The sequence below is a fragment of the Cryptomeria japonica genome, chromosome 5, assembly GCF_030272615.1.
Source record: "Cryptomeria japonica chromosome 5, Sugi_1.0, whole genome shotgun sequence".
Lineage (NCBI taxonomy): Eukaryota > Viridiplantae > Streptophyta > Pinopsida > Cupressales > Cupressaceae > Cryptomeria > Cryptomeria japonica.
This window is the reverse complement of record NC_081409.1, coordinates 173,625,535-173,646,142: the sequence shown is the minus strand read 5'-3', so window position 1 is coordinate 173,646,142 and position 20,608 is coordinate 173,625,535. Positions and strand designations below refer to the sequence as shown.

Genomic DNA, 20,608 nt, shown 5'->3' with positions numbered 1-20,608 from the left:
CTCTTGTTTGAGATCATTCATCCTTGCACTTTGTTGATTGAGTAGGTCAAGAATTTGATCTAACCTTTCATTTCCATTACTTGGCCCTACCCTTGTGGTTCTTGAGGCCATTTTTAACAATTCTGCATCAGGGAGATGTTGATAATTCTTAGTGAAAAAGAAACATATTTGCAATGTTATGTTTTTCGTAACTTCTATCATGCTCCCTAACATCTAGCCTTATATTACAACTACAGATATTTAATACTTTTATTGAATATTATAGGAAAACAATATAAATTTATAATATAGCAGTATCAAATAATTTTCAATCTACTTCATTCAAATTTATAACACAAGTTAGGTTCAAAATACATATAGATATCATCAAGAATACACAATTTTTAACTCAAAATACAAAAGAAGACATCTTTATTTGATAATAGAAGGGAATAAATCTTTATTTGATAATAAAAGGGAATACATCTTTATTTGGTAAAAGAAGAAAAGACATTTTTATAGAAGTGTTGTAACACGTTACATCACTCATCGGGAGGAGTTAGGGGAGTGTATTCTTCCGACTCATTAGGACTTAAAGGAGTATATCCTTCCGATTCAGTCTCACTTAGAGGAGTATAGCCCTCAGATTCATCATCGCTTAGAGGAGTATAATCCTTGGATTCTTCAAAACTTATCACTATTGGCCTTATAGGTGAGTATTCTAACTCCGGCTCTTTTTCTTTTATAGGAATATTCTTCTCAGAAGGTATTACAACACTTCCTTATGGGACTGGTTTCACTTGAAAAGGGACATCATCCAAAATTGGCTTGACAGGAGATGGAGGATCCTTCTTGACCCGTAGGTAATGGGCATACCCAGCTACGGATTTTCGGGCTGTCTGCTTGGTATGCACCATTTCTGTAATGTTTAAACATAAAACTATTAATCTCCAAATTTATCTTAACGTAGTGACTCATATAGGTCCTAGTGTTATAAACCCTAGGCTCTGATACCAAAATGTAAAGACGTCAATCTAGGATCTAAACCTAAACTACTCTTTATTCATAAATAAACTTAAATTTTAATCATTAAGCATATTTTATACAAGATATAAGAAAACATCGAATATGGATATAAAAACATTCATAGATATATCATTATAATGCAAATGAATAATACAATTTTCTCACTTAGAATTCCTCATTTCCTACTTAGGCTTCCAAATTGCCTTAAAAATATACAAGAAGATGCATCCGTCGATCTTTAGTCTGAGTCACTTCCTTCAGTCCTTTGAACGCAGATGAGAACAAGAATCAGGCACTTTTTCCACCCAACCTTGAAGCTTACGCTTCCCTGGAATTCTTGGTCAATCAAGAATACCCAACCTTGCACGAATTAGTTTAACCAAAGAATTTGAAAGCAACAGGGAATCTGGTGCATGCCTAGATAATATAAGCATTTTCATTTTTCTACTTCATTCTAAGAAACAAGCATTCACTATCATTCTAGGATGTGGTAGAGAGCATAATAAGGAATTTCCATCATTTTCTACGGATAATTCAAATAATAACTCGGCCGAGTATAATGCCATGCACAACAAAATAATAGTTGGAAAAAGCAACTATTCTCCCTAAAAACATCCACATTCGGCACCCGTCTCGAAAGGTAATTTTCTAACTCAAGCTTAACCCTAGCTTGATTTCCCTCAAACACAAATTCAATTGAGAATACAATCTTTCTTTTTAAACAAAAATAGAGATATCATTTTCCTTACTAATCATTACTTGTCTAATATATCTATTGAAGACAATCTTTCATATTTTGGAAAACGATAAACTTTCATAAGCAATAATCTCATAATCAATCTTTCGCCTAAATAAGGTACATGCAAAAGAAGGTGTTATACATGTATGAATTTAATCTCATATATAACCAAAAAGTACGCAAACACGTTCTTAAAATAGAATTAGAACTAATTATTTTGGACAAAATATGTTATTAAAAATTAGTTAACATCTTTTTCTCTATATTCTTTTCTTCTATTCTAAAATGATTTACAATGCATTTCAAATAAGATAATGACATATAAAACAAATTTGGATAATCATACCTAATATCTAAAGCTTCTAATTCTATACATTCTCATACCAAATCATAACAAATAACAACCATAAACAAAGGAATTCTGACCTTTTGTAAACTTGGTCCGGTTTGGACGACCTTGACGTTCTTTTGTCAAATAGTTCCTCGCCTTGTTCACAAGTCTCTCTCAAAACTATTCCTATCAAATCTATCTCTATTTCTCTCTTCAAAATTATCAAAGTATTTTCTCCTCTACTCTATCCTTCTCTGCTTGATTCTCTTGTCCTTTCTTCCTAGCGAAGAAAAGATGATCTTTTCTTCTATCTTCTCCCTCTATTTATCTAATTTTTTCGTAAGATTACTCCTTTATTAAGGGCTCGGTGATTGCAAAGGTTTAGAAATCTTTTACCTTCATCTCCTCTTATTCTTCCACGTTTGAGAGAGATGGCATCTTTTGTTATATTTCTACTATTATTGTGCAAGATTAACACCACGATAGCAGTCTATCTCTATGTTACCTCCACGATGTGAGTTCATCTCTAAGTTGTCTGCTGCTTCTATTCTCCCTTGATCGTGTTTACAACAGTTCTTATCGCTCAATGGAGAGGTTGGAAGATGTAACAAACTATTATGTGTTGTATTTCGCAGTTTCATTGCTATCTCTACCAGGTCTATGCCACGTTGAAGCTAACTTGCTTGGTTTGTGCCACCGCTAAGAGTCTTCCTCTTGCTGCGTGGCATGGGAGGAGTCTAACTAAGGTTTCAAACATGTACAATGACAATTTTAACACTCCATGCATGGCCACGTTCCCTATTTTGTGCTATGATCTGATTGCATGCTAAGTTCAATGTTAGAATCATCCAATTCATGCATTTAATCGCTGGTTTTTGCATCACTAATGTTAACTAAAGTCTTTGTTTTAAGTTCCAACGTTTTCATGCGATCAACTCCACGTTAACATCCTCAAATTTCTACATTAAAACCTATATCTTCTATGTGTTAACTAACATCTTGGTTTTATGCCATGTCACTCAACTCATAGTAGTCATTGTTTTTAACTCCAAGTTAGTTGATAGTTTTGGTTTGATTAGTTTGGCCAGCATTAGTTAAATGGAGTCTAAGCGGCCTCCCTTAAGACATGCAACATAGTCGCTTTTCAAACTAAATCTATCCCGACACCTTTTAAAATGCGACTATCTAATATAAATAATAAACTTAGAAATATTTAAAGTTTATAATTTATATTCCTAATTTAATATATATATTAATATTCATAATATGTTTTATGTAATCTCTTTTATAGCGTATGACCATTTCCGTAATGATTAAATTTACAATTTCACCTATATATATATAATCGATAAATTTCAAGTTTCCTACCATCTATATAACAATGACTAATCAATTTATAAACTAGGTCATATAATTCAATTTATTCAACGACTAATTAATCATACTAAAATATTCAATATGAATCATGAACTTTATTCACTTTTGAATATACAAGTTTATAATCTACTCCTAATTTGTACGACTAAAATGTAATTCCGAAAACCAAACATAATCGATAATTTCACACAAAGAAAATGAAATCATGGAATCGCTATATAATTCAATCATTAATAAATTTTTCATCCTATATGGTCGAATTTAACATAATATTTCATTCATAAATGCAAAGATAAATGTATATGCAAATGTGGTGTGTGAGATTCCCTTTTTTCCATCGAAGTCATTTAATTAAAAACAATTCTACCTGATTCGTGTTCTCGCCTTCAACCTCGTTCACCTGATCCTACATTACTTGCACTCAAAGATTATCAGTATTGACAAACCCAAAAGAATATTAAATGTCGAATTTCATATCAATTGCAGGAGTAAAAATGCATACAATATTTCCTCACACTAGATTATGAATGATCTAATCTATTTTAATTTCAAAATAACATTAAATCTTTAAAATGCACATTATTAAAAAAAATAATTCGTGACACTCATGTTGTAAATTTTGGAGTTTGATCATTTGGTTCTGGCTTCTTTGTTTATTGATACACTACTATATAATCTCTCTTATACTCTATTGAGTATTCTCTTTGATTTAGTAAGACAATTATAGTGACTTTGTCACTTTTGTAAAAAATAAATTCTAAAATTCTTATAATAAAATTTAATGTATAGCCCTGTGATTAGACAGTAGGGCTAAAAGAATAAACACATTCCCTAACATGTAAAGGAACAATATTGTCCTTAAGTGTTAATCTAGACTAATTAAATAATTTTTTACAACTAAACCATTTATTAATCTAGATTAATAAATATATATTAGGAATGCATATTTAGAGTTATATTTATATTCAATTAATTAAAAAGGATAGATCACCATTTGTGGGAAGTATGACGAAGAAATAGCTTTGATGCAACACAAAATTTGATTTATTTTTTATATTGTTATATAGGTTATCTTTATCTAGAAATTCCTATAGATCATAATGTACACTTATTTCTTTACCAATCAATTGCACGTTGTGTAGGTTTGATCTCATGCAAAATGGTAACAACCTAACATACTAAAGCAATCAAAACCTCATATGATTGAGTTGATATATTATAAATTACTAAAACCAATGTTTTCTTAGAACTTTGACATTTATTCATCAATAATTAAAAGTAATATAGAGAAGGATGTTAGATTGAAATGGTTACTCTCGTACCTCACAACCTTGATTTGATTAGTTTTATAGATCAATGAAAAAAAAGGTGAAAAACAACATTATGAAGACTATATTGTTTATTAATAAATTTAATGTAGATTTATATTCATTTTGGTGCTCCAAACAAAGTGTTGTTAGAAATGATTCTCCTTCCAATGAATTAATTTTCTCTTGATAATCAATATAAAACAATGCATATTTGATTCTTTTAAATATTAAAACATAGAAATTGACTATATTGACATGTATAGAGACAATTTATAATGAGTAGTGAAAAATGTTTGAGTTGACAAATTTTGTATTTAAATTTTAATATTTTTGGGTGAATCTAGGTGCAGAAGCAAATCTACATCCCTAGGGATTTACTTGAGATAAGGAGGTAAAATATTGCACTAAGAAATGAATGTATAGGCGTTGCCGCAATGATATATATAATAAATGCATAAGAGTATGTGTAAATAGAGATAATTTAGGGTGGAACATGTGAAATCATAGACATAAAAAATGAGCAACGAGTCTAACTTTACACAAAAATACACCATTTGTAAATATATAATTAAGATATTTAACCAATGCAAATTGATATAAATTTACATGTTTCACCATTATACTAATATTATTATAATACTCTTTTATATACTTTTTATTAATCAATTATTTATGTAAAAATTTAACAAAATAAATCGAGGTAACACTAGCCACTTTTGGTATAACGGGTGTATCTAGAGTCGTTTACTCCCCCAAAATTTTTTAGAAAATTGGAGATCTTCCAAATAACAATCAAAGATTTTCAAGTCTTTTCAATTCAACTTTGGTAGTTTTCTATTTCATATCATCAGCGTTAATTTTGGTCGTGGTCTTAAGAATACTAATACCTTTACATGAATTCCGAGAAATAGCTGTTGCTGACATTGAATGCAATTTGGCAAGGACCATCGTGCTGATATTAAATAGCTACTTAACTGACTCGAAACTTGAATACTATATTAATGGTGGGGAAGAGTGACATCTACAGGGCTGCTTTAAAATATAAATGCATAATCACGGGTCTGATAAGAAATTCATCTGAGGACGCTAGAAGTCAGCCATTTATTTCTTTTCTCAATCAGTTGACATCATCGTCATCGCTTCAATCGTATGTGGAAATAACTTTTTCCATCTCCAATGATAGACTACAAGCAATGAGAACATGGAACAGAACTCATTAAGTGGGGTTAAATAACTATTTAATAGCAGGAATTATGAGAACCATTGAATAAAAATGTGTTTGCACGACTCTGTTATTAATTCCTGTGTTTTATATGTTATCCAGGAAATTCGTTTGGTTAGGGTTCGACTGGAGAGTGTCTCCTTTCCCGTGACTCTCGCATTATTTAATCAACTCGCTTTAATTTTGTCCTCGTAAACTGCATCTTAGATTAATGTTTTACATTTCTACGTTAGTGGCCAATTGTCACCGAAAAGAAAGGCGCAGATCTTGATCCATGTGACGTATGACAGAGCAATCTGAAAGAAAGCTGGTTAATTACTGGAGGTTCTTCAAACAATTGACAGGTCATAAAGTTAGAGATGCTAGGTGGTTCATGTACATCTATAAAAAGGACGAGGCCCAGTAATTCAATGCAACAGACGCAGCGCAGCAGCCATGGCTGAGAACAGAAGAGCTATTGCGATGGTGTTCTTCGGAGTCGCAATGTGGATTAGTTTGTATTTCACAATTGCCCATGCATCTGCACCTCCTCCTCTTTACGAATTCAAAGATGCCCCTCCTCCTCATGTCCCACCTCCCCCGATTTATGTATATAAGTCTCCACCTCCACCAACTTATATACACAAGTCTCCACCTCCTCCTAGATATGTTTACAAGTCTCCACCTCCTCCGACTTACATGCACAAGTCCCCACCTCCTCTTACATATGTACATAAGTCTCCACCTCCTCCTACTTACTTGCACAAGTCTCCGCCTCCCTCTACATATGTACACAAGTCTCCACCTCCTCCTATTTACTTGCAGAAGTCTCCTCCTCCCCCTACATATGTACACAAGTCTCCACCACCCCCTACTTATATACACAAGTCTCCTCCTCCCCCTACATATGTGCATAAGTCTCCACCTCCACCTATTTACCTACACAAATCTCCCCCTCTTCCTCCTTATGTATACAAGTCTCCACCTCCTCCTTTTTACTTGCACAAGTCTCCTCCTCCCCCTACTTACATACACAAGTCTCCTCCTCCCCCTACATATGTACACAAGTCTCCACCTCCCCCTACTTACATACACAAGTCTCCACCTCCCCCTACATACATGCATAAGTCTCCACCTCCTCCTATTTTCTTACACAAGTTTCCCCCTCCTTATCATTACATATATAAGTCTCCACCTCCTCCCACTACTCATTTGCACAAATCTCCCCCTCCACCTACACACTTACACAAGTCTCCACCCGCACCCAAAAATAGTGTAAAGCCAGGATCACCCTATTATTATAAATCTCCACCACCTCCTCACCACCACCAACATGACCACCACCACGATGACCACCATCACGATGACCACCATCACCATGACCACCACGACCACCATCACGATGACCAGCATCACCATGACCACCATGACCACCATATTACACCCCCTCCACATTATTCTTACAAGTTTCCTCCTCCACTCCACTATGCATCACCACCATTTCCTACCCACAAATCGCCACCACCTCCTCATCATGCCTAATAATGTAAGTATTCTTATGTATGAATATAAATTTTATGAGTAAGTAGGTCTTGATTGTTATTTTAAATTCCTTATATATGATTCTCATTTGGTTCTTTAGATTTATATGTTGATTGCTTAACTACTGAACCACTTTTGAGGTTCAGCATGCTAGATTCTACTTAAAACTAATATATTTATGAATTATCTCTGTTGCAGGATAGGAAAGATGAATGCTTTCAGGAATGAAATAAGAGTAGATGGATTGGGCTAAATTCTTTGTTTAGCTGATCATTTGGAATTTGCAAAATAAAAATTTGCTTATTAATTCTTGTCGTTTCTTCAATAAGAATATTATTATTCTTATGTTGGATGTTACGGGCTTTAGTCCCAAGCTGTGCCATAGATCTAGTACTATTAAGTATTATTCCATTACTTTGTCCACGACATATTGTAATGCACTTTTCAATAATTGAAATTCTTTTTATCTATCATGGAGCATGGAGCTTAATGTTAGATGCATTCTTTTTTTAACATTTAGATGACATTTAAATCTAAAGTTTGACATAACTATCAAAAATTTCTCTTTTATAGTATATAGCTTTTATCTAACTAATATTTCTTATATAATATCATTTTGTCCTTTTATCTTTGAAATAACATATGCAAGACATATTTACATGTCAAAAGTACCTTGATAAATCACTAAACTTGTATATTATGATACTCCATGTTCATAAGCCACCTTTAATAATAATATATTAAATTTAGAAATTTAATAAAATGATATATGTGGAAATAAGCTTTACAAAGGTTTTGTAATTGAGTATAGATATAAATTTTCTACATTGACATAAATTTTAAAGTTGTGTTATAATTATAATATTATAATATATTTAATTTTATAATTATGAAGTTACAATAATTCATTAAGGGGTATGTACTAGATATTTAGTGAATGTTTAGAAATATTTTTTTACTTTTTATATTTATATTTATTAATTTATAATTGAGACATTAAATTTCTTAACAATTTTAAGTAATATTTATAATTTAATTATTCGTATAACATTGAAACTCTTAAATTTTCAACATAACTAAAATTTTAAGTAATTCCTATCATAAAACCATAGTCTTATTCACTACCCTTCTCTTACCTAATCAATGTTTTAACACTGATAACATAAAAAAATCAAATTAATATAGCTAAATTATATCATGGACAAATGAGGAATATCAATAGATATAGAACAAAAGACTATTTGCTTTTAAATAAGTAAAAATAAATACAGTGTACTAAAAGCCCATGCAATTGAAACACAATGAATGAAATTAATGATAAAAAATAATAAATCACTACATATTTAACAAAGAATGATTATGGTATAAAACCTTAATGGTGCTCAACAATTCCCTAAAAAACTAAAATCTAACATGACACATAACTAGAAACAATTGACAATAGACTAAACACTTTGAAAATGTATATAACTCTTAATTACATTTACAACTCTAGTTATACTTATTCAAAGTGTTGATAAATCAAGTATTCATTATTCTAATTCTCCCCTTTAATCGATAACTAAATTTTATTGGACATCTAGTATAACTCTACTATTACAAACTTTATATGCAAACCTTAAAATATATCTAGCATTAAGAATCCACTAAATTATCATGTGAATGCTCCAGTACCTTTTTGAAATCCCAAGTGCCTATCCTCATCCAACCCCACAAATGTATGCATCTAAATGTATACAAGTCTCCACCTCCTCCGACTTATATACACAAGTCTCCCCCCCCTCCTTATATATACAAGTCTCCACCTCCTCCTATATATGTTCACAAATCTCCACCTCCTCTGACTTACATGCACACAAGTTTCCCCCTCCCACTCCTTACATATACAAGTCTCCACCTCCTCCTATTTATGTGCACAAGTCTCCCTCTCCTCCCACCCCTACATACATATACATGTCTCCTCCTCCTCCTACATATGTACATAAGTATCCACCTCCTAATTACTTACATAAGTCCCCCCCACTCCTCCTCCTCCAACTCCTCACATGTACAAGTCTCCACCTCCTCCTACTTACTTGTACAAGTCTCCTACTTCCCCTACATATGTACATAAGTCTCCACCACCCCCTACTTATATACACAAGTCTCCTCCTCCCTGTACATATGTGCATAAGTCTCCGCCTCCACCTATTTACCTACACAAATTTCCCATTGCTCCTACTTATGTATACAAGTCTACACCTCCTTTTTACTTGCACAAGTCTCCTCCTCCCCCCTACATATGTACACAAGTATCCACCTCCCCGTACTTAAATACACATCTCCCTCTCCCCCTACATATGTACACAAGTCTCCACCTCCCCCTACTTACATACACAAGTCTCCTGCTCCCCATACATATGTACACAAGTCTCCACCTTCCCCTACTTACATACACAAGTCTCCTCCTCCCCCTACAAATTTGCATAAGTCTCCACCTCCTCCTATTTTCTTACACAAGTCTCCCCCTCCTTATCATTACATATATAAGTCTCCACCTCCTCCTATTTAATTGCACAAGTCTCCACATCCTCCTAGATATGTACACAAATATCCTCCTCCCTCTATTTATTTGCACAAATCTCCTCCTCTACCTACACACATACACAATTCTCCACTCCCACCCCCAAAAAATGTAAAGCCATGATCGCCCTATTATTAGGAATCTCCACCACATCCTCACCATGACAACCACCACCATGAACACCATCACCATGACCACCATGATCACCATATTACACCCCCTCCACATTATTCTTACAAGTTTCCTCCTCCACTCCACCATGCATCACCACCATTTCCTACCCACAAATTTCCACCTCCTCATCACACCTAATATCTAAGTATTATTATGTATGAATATAAATTTTGCAAGTAAGTACATCTTGATTGTTATTTTAAATGTCTAAGATATGATTCTCATTTAGTTCTTTAGATTTATATGTTGATTGCTTAACTAATGAACCACTTCTCAAGTCCAACATGCTAGATTGTACTTAAAACTAATATTATATATGAATTCTCTCTATTGCGGAATAGGAAAGATAAATACTTTCAGGAATTAAATAAGAGTAGATGGATTGGACTAAATGCTTTGTTTAGATGATCATTTGGAAGCTGAAAAATAAATAGTCGCTTATTAATTCTTGTTGTTTCTTAAATAAGAATATTATTATTCTTGTGTTGGATGTTACAGGTTTTAGTGGTGCAGTCATCGCTTAGGAGGGACCTCATAAGAGATCAATCCGGACAAGGTAGCAAGAGTAAACACAATGGAAAGAAGAAACTATGATGGAGGCAATGCAAAAATGAATGAGTTAGATCATGAAAACTAATTATAGATAACCGGTAACATCCAGGTTACAAGATTCAACTCACATGCCTACTACAAACATGCTTAATTACAGAATAGGTCACTCTCGAACCTCCAAACCTAAGATCTACCTACTATATTCTATCTAATTTCTTCTTAATTTCTTAGTTGACTTCTAATGCTCAATTACAATGATTTCTACGATCCAAGGGGATCCGGTCATCCCAAAAAGGATCAAATGCTGAAGAACAAGACCAGACGTGTAAAACCAATGGTCGGGCTCGCCAAAGAGATTCCTCTGGAAAATCCAAAGGACGAAGTGCAAATCAAAGGGAAGGTCGACCACACACCAAAGAATATCGAAATCAACAGACACGGGTCCACAAGCTACGGAAGGGATCCGATAGATTCACCAATGTAAATAGATCCAAACGGTTCCGATGCAAGAAAACTATCTCGAAAACCAAAATTGATAACTTGCCAGAAAATGATCCAAATGCTTCGCGGTTTAGGAATAAGGAATATGATCATGTCCTCAAGCAAAATCCAAATCCACAAGATCCGATGAGCCAATGTAAGAAAATGCAAAATGAAATGTTGAAACTGCCAAAATAGAAAAACAAATAGAAAAGATATATTTTTGGTTAATGCAAGATTGCCAAGAACCGGGGATGCTCCTGCATTATTTATATCGAAGTTGTCCCACAGATCTAGTACTCTTAAGTATGTTGGAATCCAAGAACACTAAGAGGGGGGGTGAATCAGTGTTCTACTAGAACTATCAATTTTAACCTTATTAAAACATGAATTCACCAACCGGTATACCGATACATATAGAATTGAAAGAAGTAAAGCAACCAATAAGCCAATCACATAAATGAATATCATAACACACAAAATTATACATGGAAAACCTCAAAGAGGAAAAACCACAGTGGGATTTGTGACCCACAATATCAATCCACTAGCCATATAAAGAGATATTATAAAATATAGGGGCCTGCACTTGCAAGAAGGCTTACAACGTAGAGCACACTGCTCAATCACAAAAGGAGCCTCACTAACTATATACAAATCTAGACTACAATCCAGAGAAATGATTGAACTGCAATTCAATAACATCTTCTATGCCTGAGTACAATTTCGGTTAAGCTCCATCCATTCCGGTCTGAAACTCTTACCGTAATACCCTTTACATAAATATCCTCACATACATGATCATTACATTCCATAACCTTAAATATCCATATCCTTGCCTATACATACATATTACAAAATGATCTAATCAACTGACCTATATACCCCTTTACAATCCATCATGCCTTATGTCGGCTTACAAAGATAATTACAATATGAACATACATGTCGGCTTAACAACATAAATACATGAATATCAAAAAAAATTGTCGATGCCAGATCTCCCAAATGATGTCAGCCTTCAATACTTATAACCTGATGAAGTCATGTCATCCTACAATGTTCGTAACCAAATAATTATTTCCAACCTGTTGGTGCTGATGAAGTGTCTGTCGGTACACAACTAAACCAAAATATGAAGCCGGAACATGTTGCCATGTTGCCATCAATGACAACATATTGAAACCAACCAATTGAGTGTCAATTGCCAACAATCTACCCATTTGGCATTGATGGCAACACTCATGTGAAAAATGATCATGGTTTCCATCTGTCGGTTTCATCCTGAGCCTGCTCCCTCTGAGATGAATATCCATCTGAACAAAAATACTCCATATCTCTCGAATATTTTTCACCTATACTCCCCCTTTGACATCAATGCCAAAAATTAAAAAAATCGGGACGAAGAATGAAAGACTGTACAATGAATGTCCCAAAATACCTTACCGGAGCTGAATATATTTGAAAATATCCGGATAGGCCTTCTCCAAGACCTCTAGATAGGTATCCCAACTTGATTTGAAAGTGTCGGAAATAGATACAAGTCTATTTAGTATATGGGCATATGAATATTTCTCATTAAGCTCTACTGGTGTGGGCTTACCAACCATATCTATACACTCCTTCTTATGTACACTTAATGAATCCAATCGGGGACTCAGCAATCCTCTAAGACCTCTGGCTCTCCTTATGATTTTATCTTTTTCCCTCTCAAGAGCTAAAACTTGAGCTTCCAAAACCAAAATCTGACCATCTATAGATGTAGTCAATGAATGTGAACCATCAAAATAATTGACTATGCCTATAATCTCCTCCTGAATATCCTTAATCCTTTTATCTGTCTCAGCTGTAAGTAAACTTGTGTTACAACATACTTTGTAGATATTAGTACACTGTCTTAATGCATTATCAATCAACTTCAACTTATCATTAATCTCCTTCCTCTCCAACTCGATCATTTGATCAATTGTAGCTCTCTTTGCCTGTGTAAACCTCTCTGGCGCCTGTCGGTTTCATATTTGTTGTAAAGACAAAAAGTCCTTTGAAATGTGCTCTATGCTTACTTTAAGCTTGCTGGATGGGCTTGCTTCATTGTCAAATTTGCACTCTAGGATAAGTCCATGCAAAACAGTGATAGACTGATCAATAACCCCTTTGTCCAGAGATCCTTCCTTCATCATTTTCTGTGCAGCCATCATCATGAGTTCAGTAGAACTCATCTCCATTATGCATTTCTTTTCAACCTGCGAGGTGTCAATTGAAAACAATGATGGAATCACTACCAGTTCTCTACCAAACTCCCCTTTCTTCTCCTTTGATGGTTTAATTTTTATAGCTTCTTCACTTGCATTGGTGGCTTCGCCACTTGGTGCAGTATCAGTAACTGTAGGTTCCTCCTTAGAAATTGCATCATCATCCTGTACATTCTAATCCCAAGGACTATTGTCCTCAACATTAGTAACCTGTATATTTGCAACCTTTACACTCTTTGATTCTGCCGGTGTCTCAACATTTGCCTGTACATTAGTCTCTACCGGGGGCTCTATATCCAATATCATAATATTTTTCAAAATTGAGGGTGAAGTACCCACAATAATGTTGGCTTGATGATGATTTTTGTAATGAATGACTTCATGTGTTGTCATTGATGGTACATGTATACAGTTCACATTGTCATAGTCATCTTAGTTATGACAAACTGATATTACTCCTAAGTCTTTGTATTGCAAAAACGGTATTATATGTATAGTGAAGTTCAATCAGTGTTGAGGGTGTCTAATCAGTATATGTAGACAACCGGTATATGCAGGAATGGCATGACACCAGCTTGGAGATATAGCAGAGATCAACAAGGAAGCAAATGGAGGACAATTGATCTATGAGTTGGAAGAGGTTAACTCTTAACTAGTATTGGTGTTCCAACCGGTTTCACTGATTGTGTGATGAGTTGTCACCGGTCGTGATGAGTTATCCCTAACCAACAGATTTGGCGGCAATCTATGGTGTGTTATGTTAGATTTTCTAAATACACTGCACCTAGGAAATTGTGATGAAGTTCCTAAGCCGACTTGAAATCTCATGTCTATATAATGATATTATGATGAACTATTTTCATGATGCGAGATAGAAGTGTTAAGTTGTTGTGATTTACTGAAGGCATTGCAGATTATGTCGATGATGCATTTTTGAGTGAGCAGAAGAGGATCTATTCAAGCAAGATGTGTTATGTCTAGATCACACCACCTATTGTTTTCTAATCACTACAATAGTCAAATCCCCTAACCGAGTAAGCTATAACAAGCTTCATTGTACAAATCCTCTAACCAGGTGATCCATTAGTTTGGGTTTGAAATCCTCTACCATGGTTACTCTTAACAGGGTACTACCTTTAATAGCATATAGCTTCTAACTGGGCTTTGAGATCTTTAACAGGATTCGCTCCTAGAATAGCACTTTTGTAGACCTTAACCGGTCAGTTACCTATTACTGCAAATAGTTAACTTTTGAGTCCCATCTCACTATGGTTTTTCCCAGTTAGGTTTTCCACGTATAAACACTTGTGTTATGTGGATTTTTTACTTGTTGTGGATGCTTTAATATCATTTTGGATTGCATGCACATAGTATTAAGTAAGCTGGTTAACTATCTTTACTGGTCAGTGTTTGGAGTGGTACTGTTTTTGCTATCACTAATTCACCCCCCTCTCAGTTCTTTATAAGTCTATCAATTGGTATCAGAGCCAAACTTCCTTAAGGCTTAATCGCTTGGAAGGAAACCCTAAATCCACCATGGGGGATATGATTTATTTAGAAATGGCTAGAGTGCTTGATGCAACCAAGGAAGAGCTTGAAACCCTAAGGGTTAGATTTAAAGCTTCACAAGTCAAAAGGAAAGAGTTGACTGAGCAACTATTGGAGATATCTGACAATAGTTCTTCAGATGAAGCCAACATTGATGCATTGGCTAAAGAAGTTGAAAAACTGAATGGTGAAAAGCTAAATCTGAGGAGAGAGATAGAAGCCCTAACAATCCATATGAGCCAAGAGCTTGAAGCAGGAAGGGTAACTGAAGACCTAATCAAAGAAAGAGATCATGAGATTGCTAAGATCCAACAAGAGAATGCAACTTTTCATGAGCATTGGCATGAAGAGAAGGAAGAGAAAGAAGTGTTGTAGCTAGATCTTGAAACGACAACATCTCTAAGAGAGACTCTGACTAAACACAATGAAGATCTTACCAGAGATCTCACTGAGGCAAATGGGAAGCTTGAAAAGTTCATTAAGAGTTATTCTATGCTGGATGAGCAGATCCAATCTCAGAGGATGAAAGGTGACACATTTGGACTAGGTTTCAATACATCTAAGAAAGGAGAATCTTCTGGTAACAAGAGAAACATGCACAAAGGTAAAACTGCTCCTAAGGCTAACAAGCCTACTGGTAAGAAAGCATTTAAACCCATTTTCTTTATCTGTCACAAACCTGGACATACTGCTAATGTGTGTAGAAGAAGACCTAATGAGAATACAGGCTATAATGCAAATGCTAGGCATGTGTCTAGAAGATTTGAAGGTCATTGTTTCACATGCAACATGTATGGACATAGATCAGTTGAATGTAGATATGGAGCAAATAATCTGGCACCTCACATAAATCCAAGACCTAATGGTGATTGGAGAAGAGCCTATGACAACCGAGGAAACATGAACTGGTAGAAACCCTATGTCAACCGGTTTAGTCCATTTGAAATGGAAAAGGTGACAAATGTGATTTGCACCATTTGTAATAATTATGGACATGTGGCTATGAACTGTAGAAGGAGAACTGGAAGAGGTAATGCAGGACCTTGGAGATCATCTGGGATGGCTTTCTATCATTGTCACAAACCGGGACACATGGCAAAGTTCTGTAGAACCAGGAAGAACAAACTGGTTAACCACTCTGAAGATCAGAAAGGTAAGAAGAAGGTCAATGTTGAGGAAACCATAGAGGAGATGAACAAAATCTGGAAAAAGAAGAGTGAGGACAAGCCTGCAGAAGAATTTATCCCTTCACCTAGTGTGGAGAATCCCGCATAGGTGAATTAAACTTTTCAAATAGGCCTAAGGGGAGCATAGTGGTAAATCTACTTCCAGACCGCTTGAAGAATGTGTGGTAAGAGAGTTTTGCATTTTGAGTTGTTTTGTGAGAATTCTTGATATCATTATCTATCAGTTTTTCAAAAGATTGTCAATCGGTTATATACCTATCAATATTGGGAAGTTTTGTTAAGTGGTATATTAGGGTTTGTTACCCTATCACTTGAGTAATTTAATGCAGTGGGTAAGTTTATAAAAGCAAGTTTCACTATGTTATTTTTACCCTAATTGCATTCGAAGGAGAGTTTTGAGCACCTACAAACTAGAAAAGAGAATTGCTAGCTGATTGTAGAAAGATTTGTGTTGCGGATCAAAATATTGAATCAAATTTGAAGATTAGTAAAGGTGAAACGGGTGTACATTTGAGAGATCAACTGGAAACCTTGCCAGCATGAAGGAATTAAGGTATTCTTTTGTTAATCTCTCTCAAATCAAGTTTTTCCAGAATGGCATCGTCGTCTAAGAAAGCAGAGAGACTTATGATTACTACTGAACCTATGGAGTCTATGGAATTAGACAAAATAATATCATATAATGCATTGTCTCAAATACCTGATGGTGTTATGATCAAAGGTGATTTATCTAGTTATATTGACTGTAAAATTGAGGATTTAGGATCACTATCAATTTATTCTCAACTCAAATCTTTATGTGATAAAAGTGGGAAAATCAAACTCGACTTCATTAGGGTTTATGAAAAGGTTTTTCACAATATGACATATTTTATTGAAGATTTTGAAGAGCATGTTAGGATAATTCTTAGTCATGTGCATGGAGAAAATATGTATCTTGACAAGTCTCACACAATCAAGAAGGAAGCAATTCATGCAGTAATTGGTTTTTGGCAAACCGGTGAAGTTCCAAAGTTGAGGAAAATTTCAAAAGAGACTGTGATTGCACTAACTCAGACCACCTCTGACGGTCATACATTTTTAGTCAACAACATTAAAGACCCAACAGTTAGACTTGCAACTATGGTAATTGGTTATAAGATATTTTATTCCAACAAGATGAACAGTGTGCCATCTGCTGTTGTGCTTGCAACTTACAGGTTGATTTCTGAGAATGTAGATTATGACTTATGCGAGGCAATAAGGAGTCTATTGATGTTAAACCTGCAATCAATTAAGAAAGAAAGTAGTCAAAGGTTCAAATATGGTCAACTATTGATTGGTCTATTCTTCTATTTTCAGAATTTCCTACCGGGAATTGGTGACATTCAATGGTCAAAGGACATACCGGTACCAACTCAAATCAAGAACAACATTAAGGCTATAAAGAACACATTTTTTGTTGCTATGAACAAATATTTTAATGAGTTCCAAAATAAGATGAGCATGAGATTAAGGCTACCTAAAGATGTGGTGAAACACTTTGCAAAAGACATTCGTTTCACAGTTACCACAGACTTTTGTTTTATGGAGGCTATTGAACCCAGGGAAGATGAGATGGAAGAAATGAGTTATGAAGTCAACTATGACTTATTAATCGGATATGCCAACAACCTTTTGGCATCTCCCAAGGATAAGAAGAAGAAAAGACTAGGAACTTACCAGGAAAGAAATGCACCTGTTGTACCCAGTAGTGCTAAAGAGAAGAAGAAGAAAGTTGAGCAAGTACCTTTAGTGACCACCGGTACAAGGGTGACAAGAAGTGTTCAAGTAAAAAAGGAACCGATACCCAAAGTATATGCTAAGAAGAAAACTGCAACGAATAAGAGAGGTAGGTAACTCATTCTTCAAGCAGAATCTGAGGATACCGACACTGAAGAGGAATCAAAGAAGATGAAAGCAACTGGTAAGAAAGCCAAACCAGTAGGAGACACTTGAAAGAAAAGTATTCCTATTAATGATTTATCTTACAAACGTATGACTGATTTTGAGAGAACTTTAAAAACATTAGGGAGGAATAGGTTTGATAATGTGAAAGAATGTTTTGATTCATTTGATATGATCAGAAGCAACAAATTGTTCAAGAGGTAGTCAACCACTTGTGTCAATACAATCGATTACCTCAAGATATTGAAAAGGATATTTCTGATTCTTTGTATTCTATTCTTGTAAATAAGTGGAATATGGTTGTTGAACAAGATTAAGAAATTATTGATAGAATTTTTATTCAATATTTTCCTGAATTACCTAGAGATGAATTATTAACATTGCTTGATAATTTCAAAGGACAGTTTCATTATAAGGAAAGAAGATTGAAGTTATTGAGTGGAAAGGTTCAATCTATTGAAGTTGAAACTCATCAAATAGCTAGAAATATTCAAAGGATGCATGAGTAAATGAAGTCTCATAAAACTGATCAAACAAATACTGGAGCTCAACCGAAGTTAGATGAAGAATAAATTATTGCACTAGATATTATCTATCCTATCAAGCATAAGGATGACACTACTTCTCTACCGGTTATCTTTGTAGATGATATTGATGAAATCCAGTACACTATTGATACAACTGTTAATATCTTTGAACTAGTTATGGAAACTTTACAGCAACCGGTCATTACTGTTACATAGGAAGCAGCTGAAGCACCAGTCATTGAACCTAGTGTGGATATTCAACTACCACCAGAAAAAGAACACCAAGTGGAAAATCAACTGCCACCGATTACAATAGATACATGGGAGAAATAGACAAAGGCAAAAATAGAGAAAGCGAAACCTGAGAAAGAGGTTGAAGTGAAGGAAACTGAATAGAAAAGGAGGAAGTGAAAGAGAAAACATAGGAGAAGATATCAGATGAAAAGGAAAAAGAAAAGGTAAAGAAACAAATTGATGATGAGGATGAGTCAATAGGCATCAAAGGGCCTATAGATGTAGATAATATGAGTGCATCTAAACTCATGGAAAGTGCTATAGTGATGCAATCTAGAGCTCAAAAGAAAAGATTGAAAGAGCAATGAAAGGAATCAGAAGCAATTCAAACTATCGTTGAGATTCTGTCAAGTCTCCTACCAGAGACTGACACTGGGAATTTGTCAACTCCTATCGGTAAGCTTGGCCAGTTGGTTGTTGATGCTTCTGACCAACTAAAGTCCCTTGAAGAAGTTGCTCAGACTTTAGCTGAGAAGAATTATAGAAAGAAGAGAGGAGAGCGAATAATGAAAGATATTGATATAGGGAAGATTGCCTTATCCCTGAATAAAGATACTTTGAAGACTTCTTTTGAAACTGGAGGAAGAATACTAGCCCATACATATAACATTTCATTTTTCTATCCTAATTTGAAGAAAAGGCGAGAAGAAACAAAACAAGAACTGGAAAGGATATGTACTGCCTACATACCTTTATAGGATTTAGCCTTAGCATTTGGCAAATCAGTTGATGATTTGGAACATCGGTTAGATATATATGATTGTGAATAGGATAAGAGACTCCAATCCTTGAAAGAGCTCAAGAACTAGTTGAGACCTAAAGTGGACATCTTACAACGGGCATACAGGGATGTAGAAGCAGTTTTGGCAACTCTAGAGATGAGCACAGTGGATGCATAGAATAATTCGCTACATAAGTTATGACAACGATTTAGATCATTGAAACATTATTGGAAACATGCGATAATGATTTTACTTAGATGAAGATTACTTTCAATGACATTTTCTTGAAAATTGTAGTGAACACTCCTTGATAAAAACTCCTATAGTTTTGTATATGTAGTTTTTGACGTAAATTTTGATATAATATATATTTATTTTACTTTTCAATTTGGCATTATTGTCAAAGGCGGAGTAGAAATATGTATGTGTTGTGAAAATTTTGTATTTATTGTTAAGGGGGAGTAGAAATATGTTTGTACCATTTTTGTAAGCACACTTAGTTGTAAAGTTGTAAAATTTTCTAAGTGTTGCCATCAATGCCAAAGGGGGAGATTGTTGGCTTGATGATTATTTTTGTAATGAATGACTTCATGTGTTGTCATTGATGGCACATGTATACACACATATATGTTCACATTATCATAGTCATCTTAGTTATGACAAACCGGTATTACTCCTAAGCCTTTGTCTTGCAAACCGATATTATATGTATAGTGAAGTTCAATCAGTTTTGAGGGTGTCTAACCGGTATATGCAGACAACCGGTATATGTAGGAATGGCATGACACCGGCTTGGAGATATAGCTAAGATCAACAACAAAGGAAATGGAGGATAATTGATCTATGAGTTGGAAGAGGTTAACTCTTAACTGGTATTG

The 20,608-nt window shown here is 34.7% G+C and overlaps 1 protein-coding gene across 2 annotated transcripts; it reads left to right on the top strand.

The window, feature by feature from the left end:
* Window positions 1–6,386: 6,386 nt before the first annotated feature.
* Window positions 6,387–7,978, top strand: LOC131036213 (extensin-2). 2 transcript variants are annotated; one of them, XM_059220191.1, is made up of 3 exons: window positions 6,387–6,978; window positions 7,039–7,509; window positions 7,704–7,978. In XM_059220191.1, exons 1-2 carry the CDS (start codon window positions 6,420–6,422, stop codon window positions 7,503–7,505), a joined length of 1,026 nt encoding a protein of 341 aa, XP_059076174.1. In that variant the 5' UTR covers window positions 6,387–6,419; the 3' UTR covers window positions 7,506–7,509; window positions 7,704–7,978. The 2 variants fall into 2 exon arrangements, with proteins under 2 accessions (XP_059076174.1, XP_057824043.2); XM_057968060.2 differs by having other exon boundaries at window positions 6,387–7,509.
* Window positions 7,979–20,608: the final 12,630 nt, after the last annotated feature.

Bases quoted from the DNA above. Each gene is read 5' to 3' on its own strand.
- LOC131036213 (XM_057968060.2), top strand. From the start codon at position 6,420: ATGGCTGAGAACAGAAGAGCTATTGCGATGGTGTTCTTCGGAGTCGCA.